Source organism: Sus scrofa, chromosome 1 (assembly GCF_000003025.6).
Source record: "Sus scrofa isolate TJ Tabasco breed Duroc chromosome 1, Sscrofa11.1, whole genome shotgun sequence".
Lineage (NCBI taxonomy): Eukaryota > Metazoa > Chordata > Mammalia > Artiodactyla > Suidae > Sus > Sus scrofa.
This window is the reverse complement of record NC_010443.5, coordinates 67,468,390-67,494,356: the sequence shown is the minus strand read 5'-3', so window position 1 is coordinate 67,494,356 and position 25,967 is coordinate 67,468,390. Positions and strand designations below refer to the sequence as shown.

The following is a 25,967-nucleotide window of genomic DNA, read 5'->3' as shown; positions in this document are numbered from 1 at the left end:
TTGGTTTATTTGCATAATTTAATGCATGAAGACTAGTCAGTGAATTATACAGTTTTCTGATATAAATTAATCTTATTTGAGGCAGTTTGTATACCTGATAAACCTTTAACCAGGTCTTTTTAAATTAAAAAAATATGCTTTAGTAACGTAGTTGTTTGGCAGGAATACCTGATAATAAATGCTAGTTGTTAAGTGCTAGTTGTTAGACTCAATGATTAATAAAATAGAGGATTTTAAAATGTATTGTTTTAGCTCAATTTTTTTAGTAATTGTAGTTTTATTGGTGTAACCCAAATAAGTAGTGTCAAAATTTTCCACCATTATAAGACATAAAAATGCTTTCTGTATTCATATCCATTGGTAATTCATGTCATCTTGGTTCATGAATCTAAGTAATTTCATTGATTGTAAATATAAGTAGCTTTGATTTAGTAACTTTCTGACCTCAAAGTTGAGAATTTGGGAGTTTTGTGGGTTTTTGTTTGTTTAAGATGCTTTCAAAAATAGTTTATTATATGTTTTCTTTTTAAAGTCCAAATTTTGAACTTTGCAATGGCATTAAAATATGTGGTTGACCCTTGAATAATTTGGGGGATGGGGCGCCCACCCTCCACATGGTCAAAAATATACCTATGCCTTGTAGTCAGCCCTCTGGATACAAGGTTCCTTCACAAGTATGGTCCCTCTGGATCAGGGGTTCCCCATGGGATTCAACCAATAGTGGTACTGTAGTATTTACTATTGAAAAAAAATCTGTGTTTTAAGTGGACCTGCACAGTTCAAAGTCATGTTGTTCAAAGGTCAAGTGTATACAACAGTATCAAAGACTAATCAGTAGCACTTTTAGTTATTAAATATCAGTGGAATGTTTGCTACTAAATTTAAATAAAACTATTCAGGAAAATTAATTATCTAGGTGAATAATTGGAAGTTAGCTTTCTATCCAATATTCTAATAAAAGGTTTCAGTACAAGTTTTAACTTAGCCTACATCCTGTGATGATTTATAAACTTTTTTTGGGGGGGGGGAGGGCACACATGCGGCATATGGAAGTTCCCAGGCTAGAGGTTGAATCGGAGCTATAGCTGCCGACCTACACCACAGCCATAGCAATGGCAGATCCTTAACTTACTGAGCGAGGCCAGGGATTGAACCCGCATCCTCAAGGATACTGGTTGGGTTTGTTTCTGCTGAGTGACAATGGGAAATCCCTATAAATTTTAATTCATGTCCCTCCCCAAAAATATGTGAAAAATAAAATTTTTGTGTGAAAGCTGACCATTTTTAACACTGGAATTTCAGCAGTCATGTATTGAGTGCCTAATGATTGGCTTGATAGCAGGGAGAGTGATATGGGGATAACAAGGAGACCTCAAAATTAGTAAGATGTAAACATGTCCTCAAGCAACATGCATGGAGGTGTTAACTAACAGTATTGTGGTAATCATTTTGCAATATGCATGTGTGTCAGGTCATCACATTGTACATCTTAAATTTATATCTATCACATGTCAATAATAACTCAATAGAGCTGGGCAAAAAAAGGAAACAGATAAAGTGATTTCCACTAGATCACAGTGTTTTAAAAGGCAAGAGATAATAGTATTAATGTTTAAGTGAATTACCGTATGAAATGATTCAGACAAGTCTTAAATTTTGACAAGATAAACTCGTCATTTAGATCAAAAACACTACCATCACCTTTTAAGTTCATTTAAATGTGTTCTTTAAGTCTTTAACACTGTAAATCCCTTAGTACTAAAATAATCACATCTGGAGTTCCCATCTGGCTCAGTGGTTAAGGAATCCGACTAGGAACCATTACGTTGCGGGTTCGACCCCTGGCCTTGCTCAGTGGGTTAAGGATCTGGCATTGCCATAAGCTGTGGTGTATGTTGCAGACGCGGCTCTGATCCTGTGTTGCTGTGGCTCTGGCATAGGCCAGCGGCTACAGCTCCGATTAGACCCCTAGCCTGGCAACCTCCATATGCCATGGGAGTGGCCCTAGAAAAGGCAGAAAGACAAAAAAATAAAAATAAAAAAATAGTAATCACATCTAGTATGCTAGTACTATAGTATATTGTAAGAATACTATTACAACCTTGTCATCACTGATGTTTCCTCCTGTTCAATGTACTTTTTATATATTTAGTTCTAAATCTGTTGAAGCTTGTGTCTGTGGGGGAAGACAAGCCTTACATGACATACAAAGGAAACATCTTTTCATCCCGTTCAATCCCATTTTCATTTGTTAGGTAATTAATTTGGCAGATATCCATCCGTATCTCTCCATCTTTAAACACATACACATACCCTTTAAAAATACTCAGGATAATGCAATGAAAATTGTTCTTCAATTTGGTATTTTCTCACATAGAATTATATTGTGGATGTCTTTGCAGATGTTTTTGCAAATCTATGTGTATGTGTGTGCAAGAGCAAAATGCAGCTATTTTTGCCCACTGTTGAATTTCTACAATGCTACAAAGTTCAGCACCTTTTCATATGTTTGTGATTATTTTCACTTCCTTGCCTATGAGTTTGCCAGAAGTCATAGAGAAAAGTCATGATAGATTTAAGGAAGAATTAGCTATTTCCATACTGAATAAGATACCATAAGCAAAGTCAAAAGGTAAAGCATAGACAAGAACAAAATATTTGCAATACAGAAAAAGATAAAACACACAAAACTTTTATTATTATAAGGGCCCCTACAAATTAATAAGAAAAAAAATGCCCAATAATGAAAGAGACAACATTCAGAATAGGGACATAGTTCAATGATCATATATGTACTTTGACCCAACAATATCACTTCTCTGAAAATATTCACAAACATGTGAAAAGACTTGTGTACAGGGTTATTTATTATACCATTGCTTTAAATATGAAAATATTGGAAACAACATAAATGTCTGTTACACAAGGACCGGTTAAATAAATTGTAGTTCTAAGTAATAGAATGCTATGCAAATGTAAAAATAAATAAGGAAACTTCAGATGACCTGAGAGTACTTTAGCTGGTCAGTATTGGCAGACTTGAAATGATATGTCCTTCTTTCTTTTGAATACGCTGAAACAATATGAGTTACTTTAGCATTTTGGTTTTTTGAATGATCATTGTCTGAGCTTTTACTTTTTATTAATCTTAGCAGCATCTTATTTGCAGAACATTTTCTTTGACAAGTCCAATAACTGGACCAGAACTCAGATGTGCATACTCTCTTTTCCAGTCCAGGACTGATTCCATCATACATTTTTAAACTAAATGGCTTTTTAAACTAAAAGTAGGTATATAAAATATTTTAATCGCATTAACCCAACAAACCTCAAGTAAAAATTTAAACAGTTTTATCAAACAATTATAATTTATCAATTTTATTGTCTTGAATCTGCTATTCTAATCTTATTTTAACAACACATGCCCATTTATCTGCTATTGGTTACCAGCAGCATTTCTAAGATTAATTTGGAATTATTTGTGCCAAATGAAACAGTGCTGTCCTCTCTGTTAGTTATAATTTTCATAGAGTCTATTTAAATTAATTAACCAAATTAACAAACCATAAAATCAAGTATGTTTATAGGGACCCAAAACCTTGTAATGGGTTCTGTTGGAGCCTCTAGACAGAATATTCTTATTAAGAAAAAGAGTTTATTTTACTGAACAAGACATGATGGATTCTTTAATAAAAAGAAATTGCTACTTTAAGTTGTAACTAATATTTCTCTTGGCTACAGAAGAAAATAATTTGCAAAATGATAAGTTGACAAGTCAGAACGAAATAATTAATGAAGATTTAGGGTCATATTTTATTTCCCCTTATGTTCTCCATATCTGTTATTTTAGCAGGATTTACATAATGTGGCATTTGAATTATGGAGAATAGAAATCTGGTTTTACTATAAAACCCTAGCCCATCTGGAAAATGATCTTGGGGCTATACTGGTTATATAAAATATCTTAATAATCCCGGATATTTCATACGTATAGTGTAAGAAAAAAGATAGGTATTAGGGAATCTTTGTAATGGTGGTTTATGTTTCCTTTTAAACTTAATTTAACTTAGAAGAAGAAAACTAAGTTGGTGGTAGTTATTAACTAATTTCATACAGTAGTACAGTGATGATCTCAATAGTTGTTAATAATTTAATTTTTAGACCCCACTGCTAGATAATTTTACTCAGTTGGTGTTAGTGGAGGACCCAGAAGTCTACTTTAACAAGCCCCCGAAGTGATTCTGACAAAGTGCTCCCCAGACTTCAGTGTAAGAAACTGTGAAGGAGAAGAACCTGTTTTTTCAAGTTAACACGCTAAAATTACCAAGGATAAATAATCAACTCCTGTAGCCTCCTCCTTGCAGACTCTTCTGCTTTTACAGCCAGGTTGGGCTGATTCCTAGTGAGTCATTCTTGCCAAAATAGAAGTGTTCCTATTTGGTGTCTTGGGACATATTTATCATTGTATCCCTGGTGCTTAGACCACTGTTTGGCACACAAAAGATTGTGTAAATATCTTGGTATGGATGAATGAAGGAGAACAGCTCGCTCCATATTTAGTTTTCTGTGTCAGCCACACTCTGTCTTTTGGAGCAGCTCCCTAAATTATGCCTGCAATTTTATCTCCCTCTTTAAATTGTATAGAAGAAGGCACCACATCTTATCTATCTTTAAAAGAGATCCTTTTAACAGTATTTTACACACACATGGCCAATGAATATGTATTAAGTAAAAAATATTGTATGCCTTTATGAGGGCAGGGACCTTGTCTTTCTTTTTTGCAGCGGTTTTCTCAGTGCTTGGTAGTGGTTGCATGCTCAGAAATGTTTGAATGATTGAATAAGTTAATAAAATAATAAGTAACTTCATTTTCATTGAGATTTTCTTAAAATTTAGTGTTGGGGTAAGTGAAGTTTTGTGCGTGATCAAATTTATTTATATATAAAATAAAGAAATCTGCATTATCCTTTAAAAAGAAACTCGTAGTTGAAATGTCCCTGCCTCCCAGAAAGACAGGATAGTAGAATTTGACAGATTCTGAATTGGTGAATTCAGCAAGGCTAATAATATGGTTAACAGAATTTTCTGTCTGACTTAGTATTAAACAGCTTATATCAGTAATTATGAAAATATCATAAGGAAGTTAAATGGCAGTCTCTTGACATGCTGTGCAGTAAGGTTGATTCCTCAGAGCTAGAGAGCTTATGAAAAGCAGATTTGGGGGTTTTTGTGGGGTTTTTTTTGTTGTTGTTGAAAATAAGAAAAACAAAAAAATTTCAGAGTATCCATGAACTTTCTGAAATAAATTTTATTAGTGTACTCTTTAGAAATTCTCTTATGATCATATTTCTTTTCAAATCATGTTACTTATCAGAAAATGATTTAGAGCACTGATAAAGTATGAAATCTGAAGCTTTATGTCCTTGAAGGCTAAAATTAACTTATGTTAAATTTCTCTAGATGACTTACAATATGTGTTTTATTTTCTCTAAACACACTGGAAGATTTTTCTTGAGAAACTTCTAGTCTTTTTGAGACTGTCTGCCTTTGAATATATCCTAAAAGAATATTAAGTATTCCAGTTTCTTGAATGATTGTTACCTGAGATTTTACTATACTGTGAATTTTATCAGATCCCATATGTGTAGACAAGTTTACCATGGGAAAGCATGTGCTCTAGAGCTATGTCACTTTGTCTCCTTTCTGGTCAAATCCCAGGACTTCTTACCCTTTTCACTTTGTTCATCCTCAAAATGATCTTCTCTTACTCAGGTCACCTCTCATAAGCCTATTAGTTCCTTGACTAAAAACTATCTGTGGTATATTTTTCTAAATGTGTAGCCTGCAAGTAACAGCAAAGTTCCAGCTGCTGCAAAGTCACAATTGACCAAAGAATATGGAGAGAATCTGGGAAGAGAGGCAAGAATTAGGAATTAGTAATGGCTCTTCGGGAGGGCTGGGGTTGAGCTGTGGAGAGAGGGGATGAGGAGAAGCAGCAGGCCCTAATGAGCAGCACATGCAGATTGCTCATCACCCCCTTAATTTATTCTCTTCATTTGCCTTCACATTTCTGCCTGACCGCTGTCTCTAAAAGGACTTTCTTCTACTTCCTTTTTTTTTTTTTTTTTAAATTTGCTTTTTTTTATAGCCACACGTGGAGCATATGGAAGTTTCTAGGCTCTGAGTCAAATGGGAGCTGCAACTGAGGCCTATGCCACAGCCACGGCAGCACTGGATCTGAGCTGCATCTTCAACCTACACCACAGTTTGCAGCAACACCAGTTCCCTAACTCACTGATAGAGAACCTACATCCTCACAGAGACTACGTTGGGTCCTTAACCTGCTGAGCTGCAACGGGAACTCCTTTCCATTTCTTGACAAAGCATCCAAACACTCATCTTCTTTCTAATCCAGATTTCCACAGTTGCTTTGTGAAGAAATTCCACAAGAAGGTCTACCAAAACAGAAAATTCCAGATACCTCTCTAGAAGCTTTTTCATCCCCAAAAGTGCTCTAAATTTTAAATGGTTGTTCTTGGACATGATTTTTGTCCCAGGAAGAGTGTTCTTTATTGTTTTCAATTTATTTAATCATCTTTATGATACAGGCAACTTCATTGACTATGGAGAAATAAGGCTCTTGTATATTTTTATATTCTGTCCTCATAAGATCTGACTGGGCTAATGAATCATGTCTTCAGAAGAGAAATGTACAAATTAAATCCCACATTTTAGATAATCCATTAATTTCATTCTGACTTCTATTATTATAGCCTAATAATAAAGTCATGTTACTGAATTTTACTTAACTTGCCTCTATCTTGCATACATTTTGTTCTAAAATAAACAAATGTTGGAGAATTCATAAGTTGGGGATTTTATTTTGAAAAATTAATAGTTTATCTAGGGTGATTTCAAGACTAATTTATTAAGGCATCTTTTAAGGAATTTGATGATTAAATAAACTGCTTTCCTTTATTTTAGGTGATGGTGTTTGTACATGCTAGAAATGCCACTGTAAGAACAGCTATGTCTTTAATAGAAAGAGCCAAGAATAATGGCCAGATTTCCTACTTTTTACCTACTCAAGGACCTGAGTATGGACATGCAGAAAAACAGGTAAGGAACAAATGACAGCACAATAAGAAAACTAAAGCACATAATGTGCCAGATGTACCAGATATTTTATATATGAAAGATCCATGGTCTCCAGTTTCCAGGAAGCTAATTTTACAGATTTATCATGTTACATACATTTTGTCTTTTTTCTTCACTTTCAAAGCATCCCAATTCGTGATGTGTTCAATTATCAATTTTTTTATGTATGATTATAATTGTTGTGTTTAGTCCTGCTCTTTAAAATGTAAAGCATAGAGTTAAATTTTATAAAATATGTTAGCATCTAATGAATTATTGTTCTCTTAAAGATATAGATGTTATGTTTTTTTATTTCTAAGGTTTACATGGACAGATGTATTTTAAATAAACAAAAGCTCTTTTTGAGAGTGAAAAATGTGAGACCAAAAAGGTTCAGAACAACTGTCTTGCTACTCAGTCTGTGCTCAAAGGACCAGAAAAGTCTGAGTCCTCCTAGGAACACAGAACCTCAGACCCCACCTGAAACTCATCATATCATAATCTGCATTCTACCTGATCCCCAGATGACGTATGCACATTACAGTTTGAGAAGCATCTGTCTAGGTGATTTATTGTATTGATAGTACTCTAAGATTTACGAAAGGTTTTATTTATGTATCAAGTAATGATGTAGATCAAGAGTAGGTGAACTACATCCCAAAGGCCAAAGGTGCCAACTGTTTTTGTAATTGGTTTTATTAAGAAGTAGTCAAAGCCCTTCCTTTATTTCTCTTTATTTTTTTCTTTATAATTATATTTCTTTTTTAATAATGATTTTTATTTTTTCTACTGTAGTTGGTTTACAGTGTTCAGGTATGGTTGATTTATATTGTTGTACCAATTTCTGCTGTACAGCATAATGACCCCGTCATGTGTATATATATATACATTCTTTTTCTCACATTATATCCCATCATATTTTATCCAAAGAGAATGGATATAATTCCCTGTGCTATATGTAGTACCTCATTGCCCATCCATTCTACTAATCCCAAACTTCCAGTTCATCACACTCCCTCTCCCCTCCCTCTTGGCAACCACAAGTCTATTTGCCATACCTGTGAGTCTGTTTCTGTTTCATAGACATGTTTATTTGTGCCATATTTTAAATTCCACATGTAGGTGATACCATATGGTATTTATCTTTCTCTTTCTGACTGACTTCATTTAATATGAGAATCTCTAGTTGCATCCCATGTTGCTGTGAATGGCATTATTTCATCCTTCTTTTAGTTTCTACTGCTGCTTTTTTATACACAAGGGAAAAGTTGAGTAGTTGTTATAGAGATTATATGACTCACGAAGTCCAGTGTACTCTGTCCCTTTGCAGAAAAGTTTGCCCTGATTTAAGCTATAAAAATAAATTTTCAAATAAAAAAACTACATATGGGCATAAAATAATAGTAACTTCAAAATATTTTATATGGATAATGTAAGATTTAACTGATTCGTTGAATAGCTACCAGGCATTGTGCTCTGAACCTTTGCATTTACCATCTTAGTAAAATGTATTTAGTTGTTAGGCTTGTGCTGTAAGTTTCACCATTTTATATTGATATTTTAAATTCTGACCATGATAATCTGATGCTAGTTATTTTGAATGTCAGATTCTCTTTCACTTTAACTATAAAATGTGTTCATTTTCTTCATTTTTCCCTTTATAAAATTTTCTATTACATGCCACTTATTATGTAGCTTTGTATCTTCCAGTTGTTTATTAATTATGAATTTATGAGAGTCTTTAAAAAGTCAGATCAGCATTCATAAGACTTCTTTCATTTCTTTGGAAATACAAAGCAGCTCTATTGTGTTTAAAAGCCAGGCCTTGAGAGCCACCTTGTGGATTTCTGGTTATTTCATACCTCTCAGTTCTGAGAGTTGTTACTAGTCTAAATCATATAAGATTATTGTTTAATTGTTATAACAGTATTATTTAGTATTAATCAAAGGCATTGTTTTTATTGTTTTCTGTAATTCGTTCAGTAGTCATGACAACCCATTATGTAGATTTGTGCTGTTATCATCTCTTGATGTGGCATATGTGTGAATAATTCAAATACAGCATGAGATGTACTAAAGCATATAGAAATAATTTATGTACAGACATTTTCAAATGATATTTATTCAAGGTAACCTCACCAAACACATAATCGCAGATCACTATGCTGAAAAAATGTAGAGAAATGGAAAGTCTTAATACAGTTGAGTAGACTTGAAAGTTATTGAATTTTACTATACTTATTTTTGATATTTTAACTATACTTGATTTTTATTCTGAGCCATCTGTTATTATTTGGTTTATTTTTTAAAGAAGATTGTATTCCATAGCCATTTATTAATAAGTATATGTTTTCGAGGAACATTGTCCTGTTCGCCATCATATTCTTTAATATAGTACTTGGCTGATAGTAGGTACCCCAAAATTACCTTTTTTTTTTTTTTTTGCCTTTGTTCCTCAGAGACAACATTAAGAGATGTTCTCACTTTAATTTTCTCATTTGATCTCTATCACTGTTCTGTCCTTTAAAGATTCTTATCCTCATTTTATAGATAAGGACACCAAGAAAAGAGAATAATTTTCCCAGAGACACCCATGTAATAAGCAGAGCTTTGGTTTGAACCATTCTGACTCCAAGGTGTACCCTTTTCACTGCAGTGCATCCTGTTTGTTTAAAAGCAAACAGAGCAAATCCAATTTGTGGCTTTCTAAAACCTTTAGAGCTTTGAGTCTTTTTTTTTTTTTAATAAAATGAAAGGGTATTTCTTCAGCCCAGCTATATCCTTCATTTCACCTAAAGAGGAATTCAAAAATGGCCCCTCCATAGTGGAAATCATTTTATAACAAAAGGTAATCTTTCTGAATATCTTCTTGAAGCTCTAGAATTTTAGATTATTCTTCCATTGCAAGTTGTATGTTTGTACTTATTTGTTGAAGTGCCATGTGAATTTGAATTGTATTAATATTCCGTCACTTCTAAGGAAGCTATTACCATGATGGAGGGAGATATTTCTCCTCATGTTTTTGAAAAATAGGAAATTAAGTACTCAAAACATTAAAATAAAATTAGAAGGTGAATTTGCTGTGGTAATACATAGAAATTTAGCCTCATGACTCCTGTTAATGAAAATAGAGATAAATCCCTACCGTGCCACAGGGATGCTTTACCCTAAGTGGTTAATGTAACCATCTCACTTCCTGACTCACCAAGTATGGGTTTTAAAAGCATTTCTTTACAGTTTTATTCAACACACCATAACTTTATTTGTATAAACAATAAATAAAACACCATTAAGGGTTGCTTTTCTGTATGTGTGGCGAGGGAAAGGGTGGTATGTGCGTATGTAATAAGGCTATTTCTATGCTGTAGCCACAGCTGAAAATGAGTCTTTTCTTTCTAGTGAGTCACAATTATACTTCAAGACTCCTCATTCCATTCCCATCTCTGATATCAAATTCACTCCCAGCTGAAAAACCAGCTATGTTTTCAAATTGCCCATTGAAACAGGAAAATAAGGAAAGGAAAATACCCCGAAAGAAGCCACTCATGTGGTTCAAATTTTTAAGTATATTAGTAATATTAAGTTTTTGTTGGTTTTTTTAATGGGTAGATGTGGTCTGTCTGTCATGAAGCAAGCCTTTTGAAAATAGTTATTGGGAATATCTATTAAACAAATGAGAACACTAAGAAAAATCCAATGATAAGATCTATTACTTAGATCTCCAAACTAGGTTACTTTTAGCCTATGGCTCAGTTATTCATTTCAAGGTAGTCTAACATATGCCTCACTTTGAACAAGTGCTACTATAGATGCCTTTCCTCAGTCATGAACTCAGTAGAAAATCAAATTTTGGGTGTACAGTACATTCGTAGTAACTTCGAATCCTCATTTCTCCAAGATCTTGTTTGCCAGCCAAAGACAATAGTGAAGATGGTTTCTTCTTCATTTCCATTGCCTAGATCTTACATGAGTGCATCTGATAAGCAGAGTGGATTTTTTTATCCAGTACCCTGACAAGAGATCTGGGAAATTATAGATTTTACCTTCTGGTTCATGCAGTACAGGAAGGCCTCACTGAAGGAGGTGGAACTTGGCATGCTGATCAATATTTTTGCATTAATTGGGAATGGAAATGTATTTAAGAAAAAAATAGCTATTCCTTTATTCTTATGGAGCTTGTATTCTGGCTGAACAGAAAGATTAATCAACTAATTAAATAATTGATTTTAATTACATCTTAATAAATATTAAAGAAGAATAAAGTGCTAAAAGAAAGTAAATTGGAGAATCTAATCTAGACTGATGGTATTAGAGGAGGCTAACACAGTGACATTTAAGCCTGGATCTGAGTCTTTGGAGTTCACAAAGCAAAGAACAGTGGAAGAAAATACTAGGACAAGTCTCTAACACCGCAAAAACAATAGCACATTGAAGGAAGTAGATAAAGTCAGAATGACTAAAAAATGTAGAGAATGATGAGAAGTGGCAGATGGCAGGTTTGTAGCATGAGTCTAATTTACAGGCAAGGCCCAGATTGTGAGATCCTTGTGTTTCATGTCTGTACTAGCTATTTTGGAAGCAGTACAGTTGTGGATTGACAACAGGCTTAGAATACAATCCTTGGTATGGCTGAAATGGGACAAAGGAGCTGCCACTGGAAAGGAGGGTGTCAAGGAATTGAAGCGTGTGGATTTTAGATGTCCACATGGAAAATACTGTCATCAAGGATCATGACAGGAAGTGGGATGGACAGAAAGACTTAGGAACCATGGGTGGCAAGTCTTCATTGGATAAGGTAGGGTGACAGTTGACATAGCCAGATGTACTGAACCTTATAGGAACAGGTTTTGGTAAAAGGTAAGTCCATGCTGGTCTGGAAATGGTGATGGAAAAGAGAGACATCATCTCCCGCCACTGGAAAGATATGCATAGAAAACAGAATCCCTGGAAAAGGGTCATATTTCAGTGAAGACAAGGTAGAAGATGAGGTTGATGTAATTTGCTGATCTTTGAGTGGCAGTTTCATAGAGTAAAGAATTTCCTACCCAGGTTGGAGAAATAGAGAAAGTAAAAAATTGAGTCAAGGCAAAGAAATACCAAGTATAGTATACCAAGAACCATAGTAGGACGTTGGTTCCCTGTTACCTGTTACCATGCCAGCTATCAGAATCAGAATGTCTGAGACTAACTTTAGTCTGAGACTAAAATTTTTTTTAATTTATTTATTTGTTTATTTTTGGTCTTTCTGCCTTTTCTAGGGCTGCACCCACAGCATGTGGAGGTTCCCAGACTAGGGGTCTAACCAGAGCTGTACCGCCGGCCTACGCCAGAGCCATAGGAACGCCAGATCCGAGCCACGTCTGCGACCTACACCACAGCTCGCGGCAACACCAGATCCTTAACCCACTGAGCAAGGCCAGGGATTGAACCCACAACCTCATGGTTCCTAGTCAGATTCATTAACCACTGAGCCATGACGGGAACTCCAGAGGCAAAAATTTTTAAGTGAGCCTCAGATATTCTGATCATAGCCAGGTTTATTGATCATGTGAACAGGTGACTAGTAGACCCTGAGAACAGGATGGGAGGTATGATGCATTTTCTTCTGAAAGCCTCATGGAAGAAGAGTATTTCAGGTCTTGGCTCTCTTGGTGTAGATGCCAGAGGACCAATTTCTCAGTGATAGGGTTTAGAGTGGATGAAGAGCTTTAAAAGAGAAAGAGAAAGGGTGGGGAAGGATGACACAGTATAATCCTGAGATCTCTAACTCCCTTGTCAGAAGATAAGCCAGTTACTGGTTTATACTCCTAATCAGTAAGCAGGTCCACTGGTTAACTTTATAAACTTGAGTGAAAAAATAGCACCTACCAAAGATGAGGACTTTATAATGTTTTTTCCAATGTTGATAAGGCATACTTACTGGTAATTGTTCAGAAGAATTGTATCATTTGGGAGAAACTATTTGCCTCCTTCTATAAAAATTTTAGTTTTTATAAAGACAATTAAGTTATTCCTTCCTAATGGATTTGAAATTATCCATATTGAAGCATACCTTATGAAGATGAATTACGTCAGAAGGCTTACAAAGGTCACTAAATTATTTATGCCATTTCATTTTGCTCTTTCGTTCAGGGTTTTTATCTGAGATGAAGATCTTGCATTACTTCAGTATAGTCTTTGGTTTTTTTATGGGGGGGTGGATATCCCCATTGCTTGCTGTCAGTCTTTGTTCTTTAATCAAGTGTTTGGGGTAGTTTGAAGTCATTTCAGGAAGTGGTTACATTTCACTCTTATTCCTTTAGAAAAGTGCTCACACTGATTTTCCATATCATGGGTTGGAAGAAGATATCTAAAGTCATGAAAGGAGCTCGGTGTGCGTTCACTGGGGGAGAAAATGCAGTACCCTCTGTGGTAGTGGATTATCTTCGCGGTTGTATATTCTAATTTTATTGATATAAAGCCCTATATGAAGTGTTCATCGTGACAAGTGGAAATAGAAAGTCAGAGCTTAGACAATTCTACAACTACACACCTGACTCCCTTTACCTTTTCATGACTGGTGTTCTTTTGTGCTGAGTTTCCATGTATAGAGACACTTTATCCAGTGAGTATAGTATTGGATCTCAGATGACTTCCTTAGAGAATCCAGTGCTCTGTTCAGAGAGGGTGAACAAGATGAATGATACCTCTCCAGCCCTGAAGAGGATAGCAAAACCTGGACTCCAGGTAGCGCTCACCTTGAGAAACTAGGTGGAAGATAACAGCTGTTCTAGAACTTGAGAAGGCAGCAGACATCCTGTAATAAACAAGTTTAGCTCTGTAACTTATGGTCTTAACCACCTTTCTCCATTCATTTCTCCAAATGAAATTCCTATTAAAAGCTTCTTACATTTATATTTCTTTTAAGGGAAGATTTTGTGCAATTACCGGTGTGTGTGTTTGCATGTGAGTTTCAGTATGAAAATTGGATCCTGTTAAACACACTTCTGTGTCTCTCGTTTTTGGTTTTGTTTTTTATTTTCATTCAGTAATACATCATGGAGATCTTTCCAAATCAACACAGAATGATCTGATCCATTCTTTTAACAACAGCATAGTATATGTCAACGTTGACATAGTCTTATTAGTTCATTTACCCAGTCTGACTTGATTGTTTTGTTGTTTCTAATGATGTTTTATTGTGAACAGTGATGCAGTAAACATTCTTGTTCATACCGTTGGTAGTTGTAACAATGTCCATTGGGAAAATTCCTAGGCATTGAATTTATCTATCAACACAGTATATGCATTTAAAATTTTGGCGAATGGTCCTGAATTGCCCACTAGGGAGGTTGTTCCAACTTAAATTTCCCGGGAAAGTAACTCCCTCCCATCTGACTTCTCCAGTACTGAGCAGTGTCAGAGTTTTTGAGTCTTTGAACAGATTAATAGACAAAAAAATGTTACTTCATTTTTGTTTTCGTTTTTTTTGGCTGCACCCATGGCATATGGAAGTTCCTGGGCCAGGAATCAAATCCAAGCCACAGTTTCAGCCTATGCCACAGTTGCAGCAATTCCATATCCTTAAGCCACTGTGCCAGGCCAGAGATCAAACCCACACCTCAGCAGTGAGCTGAGCCCCTACAGAGACAATGCAGAATCCTTATCACACTGTGCTGCGTGAGAACTCCAAAAATTTATTTGACCCACTTTATTTCTTTTCCTTTGGTCACACCCAAGGCATGCAGAAGTTCCAGGGTCGGGGATGGAACTTGAGCCACAGCAGTGACAATGCCAGATCCTTATTAACCTGCTAGGCCACTAGGGAACTCCTGTTTTGACTGAGATTTTTTATTTATTTTTGAATATTTTTACCATGATGAGATTTTTTTTTTTATCAGTTTATTTTTAGTCTTTGGGCTTTGTCTTGCTTAATAAGGCCATACCCACTTCATCCATGATTTCCTTCACCTCATTTTAAATTAGTTTACATTTTTATTATTAAATCTTTGATCTGTCTGTAACTTTTCCTATATAGTAATGGTATTGGTTTGCAATCCAATTAGGACCTGAGTGAAATCTGAAACTGACCTCCACACAAAGAGGCAGACTATGCCAGACTGGTGGGTAGCAGGTTTAATAAGGGAACTTGTAAACAAGTAGATCATCACACCTACCCACCACAGTCTTAGAAGTTTACATAGAGGCCTTAACCCGAGTTTAGTCACTTACACAGTCAATGCCATGTTTCTGTCTCAAGGCAGCCTCTAGCAAAGAGAAGGCAAGCAGAGTGCAATTTCAAAGACAAGAGAAGGGGAAAGGGTGGGGGCCTCTGCTTGTGGGTCAAACCAGTGGCCACTGATTCTTGATGACCTCCCCCAGCAAATCCATTTCCGAATACTTCCTGTTTATTCTTTTTATTTTAAAATTTAATAGGACATACAAAATTCTCACATTTGCCTGAACTTTCTCTTCTGTTTCACTGATCTCTGTTATCAAACTGTTTTACTTATTCTGTTTTTTATATTTTTAATACCTGACTGGGATAAGCATCCTGATTATTCTTCAATTTTTCCTGGGTAAATATACAGATTTACTTTTCAGGATGAACTTTAGTATCACTTCCAAAAAATGATAGTCATCTTTTAGTTGAGTTAGTGCATTGATTTTATGGATTAAGTTAGTGAGAATTGGTATTTTTACTAAATCAGGTTTTCCCATATCTCAAAGGGAAAGCATATCACTTCATTTTTTGAACATCCTTCAACAGTATTTTAATGTTTTCTTCATGTAGATGCTTCCTGTTTCTTGTTTTTTCTGTTTTTGATGATAGCTTTTATAAATGCTATGTTTTCTTCCCTTTTATTTTCTAACAAGTTATTATATACAGAGGGTCTTGTTTAAAGTACTGATTTTGTGGACTGTCACCTTTCTGAATCCTATTGTTATTATAGTCAGTAGTTTTTAATCAGTCCTCAGTTTTAAAATTTATTTCATCTGCAGCTAGTAATTGCTTTGACCTTTTCTATTCCAGTATGTATACTTTTTATTATCTTCTCATGTCTAATTCTATTGTCTAGGACATTGGTAAGCTGATTGTAAACAAATTTGCCCTGTTCCTAATTTTGATCAATAATACTCCTAATGGTTTATGAGTCACTGTGATTTGAGATCAGTATTGTCACCTCTGCTCATCAAGATTGAATGTAGTCTTTTGTGAGATTTCAATGCTTAGAAATGATCATAGTTTTTTTTTCTTCCTTTGATTTTTTAATAAGTATGTTAATATAATTATATTTATAAGTATAATGCCCTTGATTCTGGGGTTTAATTTTACATAGTTATGGTGTATCATTTTAATGCATTGGTGAATTCTCTTCTCCAGAGTTCTTTACTATTTGGATTAATATTCTTAAGAGAGATTTCTCTATTGAATTCTGTTTTCTGCTGTTTTATCAGGTTTTAATATCAGTGCTATTATGTTGCCTCTGTAAGATTAATTTTTATACTTCTATTTCTGTGCACAAGGGCCTCTTAATTACATTAGAATTAATTTGTCTTTAAGAAGTTTGGAAGCCTAGATATTAGATAACCCTAAAATTTTCTTCCATTGCTTTTATTATAATTTTCTATCACTTTTAATATAAATATTGGTAACATATTTTCCTAGAAAATCATCTGTTCCAGTTTTAATAATGGAGTGTATTAAATTGTTCAAAGTACTCTTTTCTGATTCTTTTAATTAGTAAAGTATTTCTGAAACTTCTTTTTTACATTCTAATTTTGTGTCTTTGTGCTTGTGCTCTTGTGTTTGTGAACAGCTTTTATTTAAAGGCTAGGCAGTAAATATTTCAAGCCTGTGAACATACGGTGTCTGTCACAATTCCTCAGCTCCCCTGTTGTAGCTCAAAAGCAGCTATAGATAATATATAAACAAATACAGCTGTGTTCCAATAAAACTTTATTTACGGAACAGGCAATTGGCACATAATTTGCCAACTCCCGCTGCCCAATAATAGCCATTGTCTATTTTTGTTTATTTTTTCTTTTAAAGTAAGAGATTTTTTTGTTTACATATCAATTTCACGTTTTAAAAATTAGATTCTCTTTTAACTTAGGACATTTATTTTTCCCTTAGTTTTGTTATATTTTTTATTTTTATAACTTTCTAAATTGGATGCTTAATTTACTTATTTATTATACTCTTCCTTAGTTATGTAAGTATTTCAAGTATGATACTTTCTGAGAGCACAACTTAACTCTGTGCTGTAAGTTCAATGTGCAATATTTTCATTAATTTTTAGACTTATGCAGTTTTAGTTTTTATTTCTCATTTGTTAAAAAAGCCAAGACAAGCAAGATACTTATATATAGATTTGTACATAAATCCACATTGTACCACTCTATTACACATATGTAGATAAAAATATCACTACAAGCATCTTCCTATAAGGAACAGTGGTCTTTAAGCTTTTGTGTGCAACACAAAAGTGATTAGAACTGTTCATTGAAGAACATGAAAAGATATTTATTTCACATCATTAACCATTAAGGAAATACAGATTAAAACCACAGTGAAATACTGCCACATACCTATTAGAATGACTAAAATAAAAAATAGTAACAATATTAAGTGCTGGCAAACATAGGAGGCATCTGTTAGGTACTCTCATGTACTGTTGTCATTGCAAAATGACATAGCCACTCTGGAAATGATTTAGCAGTTTTCGTAAAGTTAAACATAGCTTTACCGTATGACCCAGCAATCCTACCAGTATCTACTCTAGAGAAATTAAAATGCACTCGCACACATGTATACACACACTGTATACTAATATTCATAGAGGCTCTATTCATAATTGCCCAAACTGGAAACAACTCAGACATCCTTTATTGGGTGATTGGATTAATAGTCTGTGATATATCTGTCTATACTATGGAATACTGCTCAGCAATAAAAAGGAATCAACAATTGATACAATCTCAAAGGCATCAAACTGGGTGAAAGAAGCCAGTCTCTAAAGTGTATATACTGTGTGATTCCATTTATATAATATTCTTTTTTTTGTTTTGTTTTTTTGTTTTTTTGCCTTTTCTAGGGCCGCTTCCACGACATGTGGAGATTCCCAGGCTAGGGGTTCAGAGCTGTAGCCACTGGCCTACACCACAGCTCACAGCAATGCCAGATCCTTAACCCACTGAGCAAGGCCAGGAATCGAACCCACAACCTCGTGGTTCCTAATCGGATTCATTAACCACTGAGCCATGATGGGAACTCCCCATTTATATAATATTCTTGAAGTGATAAAACAATAGGGATAGAGAACAGATCAAAGGGTGTCAGAGGTTGTAGGTTAGAAGGGTTTAAATATAAAGAAATAACGCAAGAGAATTTAGAGAGGTAAAGAAACTGATTATTATGGTGGTTTAAGTTTGAACATATGCTAAAATTTATATAACTGTACATCAGAAGTGAAAAGAATTTTACTGTATGATGATTTTTAAAATAAGATTTTTAAAGTGCACATCCCTGGGCCTCAGCCCCAGGATTCCCAGTTTATTTTTACTGCAAAGTAGGTTAGATCACAGATGGCAGATTCAGATTCAGGACTGAGGATGAAAAACTGGGTCTTATTTTAAGATTGTTGTCACTTTAGTTTCTCTACTTCACTAATAAAAAAGCAATGTACAGGAAAGGAGCAGTAATAGAGACAAAGCAGAAGTGACCCACCTACCTCTTGGTTGCTTACAGAGACCAAGTTGGTTGAATCCACCTGATCAGAGGTGGAGGTGCTGTGTTAGCCCCTCATCATCTGCCTGCTCCCTTACAAGAATATCTTCACCGCAGTCGCATATTTCCTATGTTCAACTCCTTACTGGGTCACTGGTGTCACAAGCCAAGTCTTACCTCTCCTGGACTTTGACTAAAAAAAAAAAAAAAAAATCTTCATTTGTAATGAGCACATCGGGATATTTCAGTGCAGGGCTCCATGGACAGTAGATTCACCAGAAACAAACAGCAATCCAGCAGTAGTATTTGTTCAGAACAGCTCCAAGCGGTAATCTTTAGTTTCCTCTGTTAGCTCTGAATGTTCACTCATGAATAGTAGTGAAAAAAATGCAGTAATTGAAATGTTTTTCTTTCCCTATTCTTGGCCTCTCAAAGGAGCTCTGTTATATCCTAGCAAATACTCCACAATGGACTTTATCCCAAGTCATTCTACATTCATAAGATTGACAATAATTCATGTCTGAAAAGATGAAAATTAAGGCAATATGATCCAATAAAGTATATATATAAAATTATTTCTAAGAGGCTGACAGAAATGAAATATAGATACCCTCTGTACAGAAATGAAATATAGATACCCTCCCCCTTGAAATTTGAAGAAGATAGTCTTTTTGTGTATACATCTATTTTGCTTGGGACTCAGAAAGGTGCAAATTTTAAGTTGTTATTTCCTTGGCTGGCCACTAGATGGTGCGGTTTATTAACGTATTCCCTTCCATTTTATATTTGAAGCAGATTTCATGGAGCATTTTTTTCTTAGGTCACTTTCTTAGTTAATTATTACTAATTTAGACGTTTATAATTTTAAGTGACCATAGAGATAATCAATATGACAAGTCTGTACTAGAACCCCAGACCCAAAATCCCACTCCCTGCCAATGTAATGCCCCTCACATAAAAACTATGGAAAATGCTGTTTCAAAGAAGCTGTGAAGATGTTGACCATGAAATTTTCAGAGCAATAGCAGATAAGCACATTATGTGATGCCCAAGCAGAAGCTTTGACTATCTGAGCACTTATATTAATCCACAGTCTAATTTTGCAGGAAAATTTTCTCCATTGTACAGTGAGCTGGCAGTGAATTTTCTAAGATCTGCTATAACACTTATATAGATTGCAGATAAGTGGACCAAACCCCACATCTGTGCCCAGACCAGGCCACAGAGCAGACCCCAGAAGCAAAGTTTGTATATTCAGGACATAATGGAAAGTTGAGAAGCTAGAACAGGTGGTCAGTGCCCTTCTATCAGGGATGAGCAGGAACACAAGCGTAGGGGAAGCACAGTTGGGTTTATTGGCTAATTGCTGTGAGGAGGAGCACAGGCTCATGAGCCAGAGGCATCTTAGTAAGGGGGACAGGCTTCTATGACAGTAGGCGTGGAACAGGTAGTATAAAGACCCCAAGGCAGGTGTGGATTTGTGCCTCCCCCACCCCCCACCCCCCTGCCAAAAAGGGGGCTTAGAGAAAAAGCCAGACTTTGTGTCTGGCATGGATACGTGAGGTTCAGGGATTGGAATGACTTCTATAGGTCTTACATGGTAAGGACTCTGGCCTTTACTCTGAGTGGAAAGCCACTGAGTTTTATGCCTTTTTTTTTTTTTTTCTTTGTCTTTTTGCCTTTTCTAGGGCTGCACTCGTGACATATGGAGATTCCCAGGCTAGGGGTAAAATCCGAGCTGTAGCTGCTGGCCTACACCAGAGCCACAGTAACACGGGATCCGAGCCGCACCTGCAACCTACACCACAACGACAACACCAGGTCCTTAACCCACTGAGCAACAGCAACGCCAGATCCTTAACCCACTGAGCAGCGGCACCGCCAGATCCTTAACCCACTGAGCAAGGCCAGGGATCGAACCCGCAACCTCATGTTTCCTAGTCAGATTCATTAACCACTGAGCCACAATGGGAACTCCTATGCCTATTTTTAATAAAGTATTTTTGAAAGGATAGGAAAGAAGTAATACTGATTGATTGCAAGAAGAGGACACCTGGGTGAAAAAGACACTTGCTTTTAAGTTCTTTCCTTTTAGATTTTATGTCATATTCAGGGTACCTATTTTTTCAAAATAGGTGAAATATAATTTTTAATGATTTTGTATAAGACATTATATAGCAAGACTTAGTAAAACCTTAAGATGCTTTAAAAAATTTTATGTTTTCCTAGATAAACTCATTCAGGAGAAGTGTAACTAACAATTGCTTTTAAATGCTAAATAACACTTTTATGTTTTATTGATATCTACTCTAGGTGCAAAAGTCAAGAAATAAGCAAGTGCGAGAATTATTTCCAGATGGTTTTAGTATTCATCATGCAGGAATGCTTCGGCAGGACAGAAATTTGGTTGAAAGCTTGTTTTCTAATGGGCATATTAAAGTCCTAGTCTGCACAGCTACTTTAGCCTGGGGTGTCAATCTTCCTGCTCATGCTGTTATTATTAAGGTAAGATCCTTTGCACATGGGTTTGTGGTATCTTAAAACAAACCTTTGGATTGATTTATTTAGAAAAATATTGTGGCTTGGCTGTGTCATTGACTTTGAATGTTATTTATGTAAGGTCAGAATTATTTCCTCCAAAAGAATCTAGTTTATATTGTGAAAATTTAACTCTGTCACAGATGATGAAAGGATTAGTGAAAGTACACTTCTAAGATCTTGCCATATTTGTCTAATTTCAGCATTCTGCTCATCAGGATTATATTTGTGTGTGTTTATGTAAATTTTTATTAACTTTTCCTCATCCAGGGAACACAAATATATGCTGCAAAAAGAGGCTCCTTTGTTGACCTTGGAATTTTAGATGTCATGCAGATATTTGGTAGAGCAGGAAGACCACAATTTGACAAATTTGGGGAAGGAATCATCATAACAACGCATGATAAACTCAGCCATTACCTCACTTTGCTCACTCAACAAAACCCAATTGAGAGTCAGTTTCTGGAAAGCCTTGCAGATAACCTGAATGCAGAGGTAAGATCTACTGATTAAAAAGTTGGAATTGAATCATCAGCTTCAAGAATGACCAAGTAAAGTAAAGGTTGAGTTGATTGCTATTTTATAATACTTAGTAATACATTTTATGTCAAACATAGTTATAAGAAGCAAGAGATTTAATGGCAATGTAGTTGATTAGTTCAGAGAAGTATAGAGTGCAAATAATAACTGATAATAACTCATTGCTAAAAGACTATACTTTTATTTATTTATTTATTTATTTTGTCTTTTTGCCATTTCTAGGGCCGCTCCCGCGGCATATGGAGGTTCCCAGGCTAGGGGTCTAATCGGAGCTGTAGCCACTGGCCTACGCCAGAGCCACAGCAACGCGGGATCCGAGCCGCGTCTGCAACCCACACCACAGCTCACGGCAACACCGGATCATTAACCCACTGAGCAAGGGCAGGGACCGAACCCACAACCTCATGGTTCCTAGTTGGATTCGTTAACCACTGCGCCACGAAGGGATCTCCAAGACTATACTTTTAAATCCTGAGGTTTTATTGTAGGACAGAAATCTAATCAAAGCTATACAAACTAGGGAAACAAAAATGACAATAACAACAACTCTTCATATTATACTTTTATGAAGTTTATTATGGAGTATTTTATAGAGCTTTTATAAAATTTCTTAAGATCTGTCTTAGATCACTTGATTAACCTGATTATACAAAATATGATTGCTTAAATTAAGCTATAATAATTTATTTCATGTGTGATGTGTTTTGTGTTAAGATTTAAATAGCAGACCCTGGAAGCTTACGTAATATCTTAACTGGTAAAGAGAATAAACATTCTTCATTCAAGAGTCTGTGTGTCAGACGTTTAAATGAGATTTTTCTCTTTTCATGACATTTTTAATTATTGCTCTGTCATCCAACACTTTTCCCACTTCTGTATCCTTTCTTACTGTTAAATTTGATGTATATTATTTTTGAAAGTAGGTGGGGTATAAATATTAAATAGATGAATAAATGAAGTACTTGTAAGGAAATATTACTTTCAGAAATTTTACTTGGATTCTATTCATGCTATTTACAAGTCGTTTTAGAGGATGAAACACACTCACTATGCAATTTCCTCTGTAGTCTAAACAGAGAGAAAAAGATAACCAAAACACAGTGCAATAGTGTTGATAAGCAATAAGTTCTGAAGAAGGATTCAGTAGAAGGAGAAAATACTTTTGACCCCAGCCTATGAGGAAAGGCTTTTTGAAGGTGGTAAAACTTGATCTGGGTTCAGAAGGTTAGATAAGGTTTAGCAAGAAGCTCTGGTTGAAAGTTAGAAAAAGTCATGAAAGATGCTGTTTTCTAGTAGCATAATTACAAGAAAATAAAAATGATTAGGAAATAAATTTCAACTCCAAAGGAAATATGATAGCTCAATTTCAATCTTCATTACCTGTTATGATGGCTTGGTTTAAATAATTAGGTCTCAGGTCATGGGTTACCACATCCTTGATGGAATAGCCTGTTGTGCAAAGATAGTAATAGTGGACTGAAGGTCTGCTACCCCGCTGGATGCTTTTTGCATATTTTCTCATTCTCTCAATACTGCTGCTCATTGTCCTCAGAAAAATACATAACTGACCCAAACATCATTCAGCTACTAGTTTTTGGAACTAGTATTCGAACTCGGGTCTGTTTAACCACAAACCTGGTCTTTTTATTATAGCCTAGATTTCTGTTATATAAAATGTAGTAAGTTAAAGGTGAGTACATTCCTTTATGTTAATACCTGTCATGTGCCTTCATTGAAGACCAGGACTAAATATTTTCCAAAATGGTGGTAATATTTTCTCTGACTTTTATAAAAAGAAAGGCTCTTTTATACAGTTTTTTTTTTAGAATGAGTGTATTTTCAAGGAGGATTATATTTTTGTAAACTTGTAATTATTGTCCTCGATAGCTTTTTATAAGTCATAAACACAAGGTGGTAATATTTTTATGCAGAAGATATAAATGAGTAAAATACTTCTCTTGATAAATGAGTAAAATACTTCTCTTGATAAATGAGTAAAATACTTCTCTTGTCATCAAGGAACTCTTTTTCTTAGAGACTATAAAATACCATGAGTGAAACTATTTGGTCAAGCCCTGAGAAATTTAAAATGAATTTTAGTCCATAGATTCACCTCATATTCATAAAATACTTATTAAGGTTTGTCATTTGCAGAAATGTCAACTAACTGTAACCATAATTCCATTTAATGTCATAAATGGCATTGAAATAATGAGACATATACTTTGAAATTTTTAACTAATATAGTGAAGTATAGCCATTGCTAAAATTTGTCATATTTTGTCTACTAGAATAGTTCCCAATTAAAGTAAATTTTTTTCTTAAGGAATCAACTTCCTTAAATTATAGCTGAGTATGAAATTAAATTTGGAAATCTGTGGAAACCAAGTGTGAAATTAGTTTATAAAATGAATGTGTGCTGTGTTCTTAAGGTAATGGATTTTTTAGTCTTTAGACTCTTGAAATCTTTGCAAGACTGTACAGCGGCATTGATCAACATCAAGGTCATGTTTGATTAGGTGTGTTGCCTATACGAATATTTTTGATAACACCAGAAGAACTGGAGAAAGTATTATATTAAGTAATTGTTTTAATGCAAACTTTTTATGAGGCACCTTTGCTGATTGATGCCTAGTGGGGCTGACTCCATAATTAATGCCAAAAGGTCATAAGTCCCAACCCTTTGCACTTTTATAAGCAATTATAAAAGGGCACAATTAATAAGCTACTTAATTTTGCACTGAAACATGTTTGAGGCTTATTAAAATTTATTTATGAGACATTAGTGGGTACCTATTCTGTGCTAGTCTCCTGTGGTCCATACTTTAAAGTACATTAATCTATAGCTGTACATACATTCTCTATATAGAGCCCCTCCCATCACCACAGGGCACAAAACCTGGTCCTTTTATTTAAGGCCTCAGCAGTCTGACAGTCTTCCCAAATCTGTCTCTGGCTTCTTTCCAGCATAGGTGTTCTGATTTAGATAGGTTTTCACTCTACTCACCTCACCTATAAAGTGCAATGTGTAAAATAGTAAAATATTAACAATATCACTAAATTGTTTTAAAATTTTAACAAGTTTTGAGAGTTCCCATTGTGGCTCAGCAGTAACGAGCCCGATTAGTATTCATGAGGATGTGGATTCTACCCCTGGCCTCCTTCAGTGGGTTAAGGATCCAGTGTTGACGTGAGCTTGGTGTAGGTCGCAGATGCAGCTCAGATCCTGTGTTGCTGTGGCTGTGGTGTAGGATGGCTGCTGCAGCTCTGATTCAACCCCTAGCCTGGGAACTACCATATGCCACAGGTGCAGCCCTAAAAAGCAAAAAAATTTAAGAAGTTGTTACTCGGTACAAGATTGTACCACTTAAATTATCTAATTGATAGTCCCTTTATACTCAACTCTAGTACTTAGTACCTGAACTTAAATTTTAGTGGAATAAATAAATGAATAGTGAGTGGCTTAAATGATGTTTTCATAATTCACTAAGGGGTTTATATGTACAAGTATTTATATATAAATGTGATGATTATATTTGCTTGTTTAGTCTTATATGATTTCAACCAGCTTTTTAAAAAAACACGCATTAATAAACAACTAAGATAACTTTGACGACTAGAGTTTAAATACATATATTAGATGCAAACTTCTGAATTACCAAATTTGGGGTGGATTATTTTTTCCTCTTTGACTTAGCACATGAAGTTCTATTACACTGTATACCAATGGCACTTCTACAAGTTTCACATGTTAGGTGTTTTTCTTTAAATGCATTTTTGAATACATATTATGTGCAAGGCACTGTGGATGATGTCGTCTTAGTTACACGTGTCTCACCTATAAGACTAGGAACTTCTCGTGACCAGGGACCATGCTCCATTTCTTGCCATATCCGTTGTCCTTTACATGGTACAGTCTTGTTGCTGACTTTCTGTATGATTATTGATATGAATGGACACGTTTCAGAGAGATACTAAGGAAGATGCTTGTTTTGTAGAAGGCTTCTGTACAAAAGTAGCCACTAGGAGATTCCAGATATTT

At 35.2% G+C, this 25,967-nt stretch overlaps 1 protein-coding gene across 2 annotated transcripts in view; it reads left to right on the top strand.

The window, feature by feature from the left end:
- ASCC3 (activating signal cointegrator 1 complex subunit 3) overlaps positions 1 to 25,967 on the top strand; it is a 325,142-nt gene that overhangs the window by 162,724 nt on the left and 136,451 nt on the right. For both annotated transcript variants that reach the window (XM_021090356.1, XM_021090357.1), the window contains exons 14-16: positions 6,985 to 7,119; positions 21,161 to 21,352; positions 21,656 to 21,880. In XM_021090356.1, the coding sequence (XP_020946015.1) occupies positions 6,985 to 7,119; positions 21,161 to 21,352; positions 21,656 to 21,880 (552 nt within the window). The remainder of the gene's footprint in view (positions 1 to 6,984; positions 7,120 to 21,160; positions 21,353 to 21,655; positions 21,881 to 25,967) is intronic.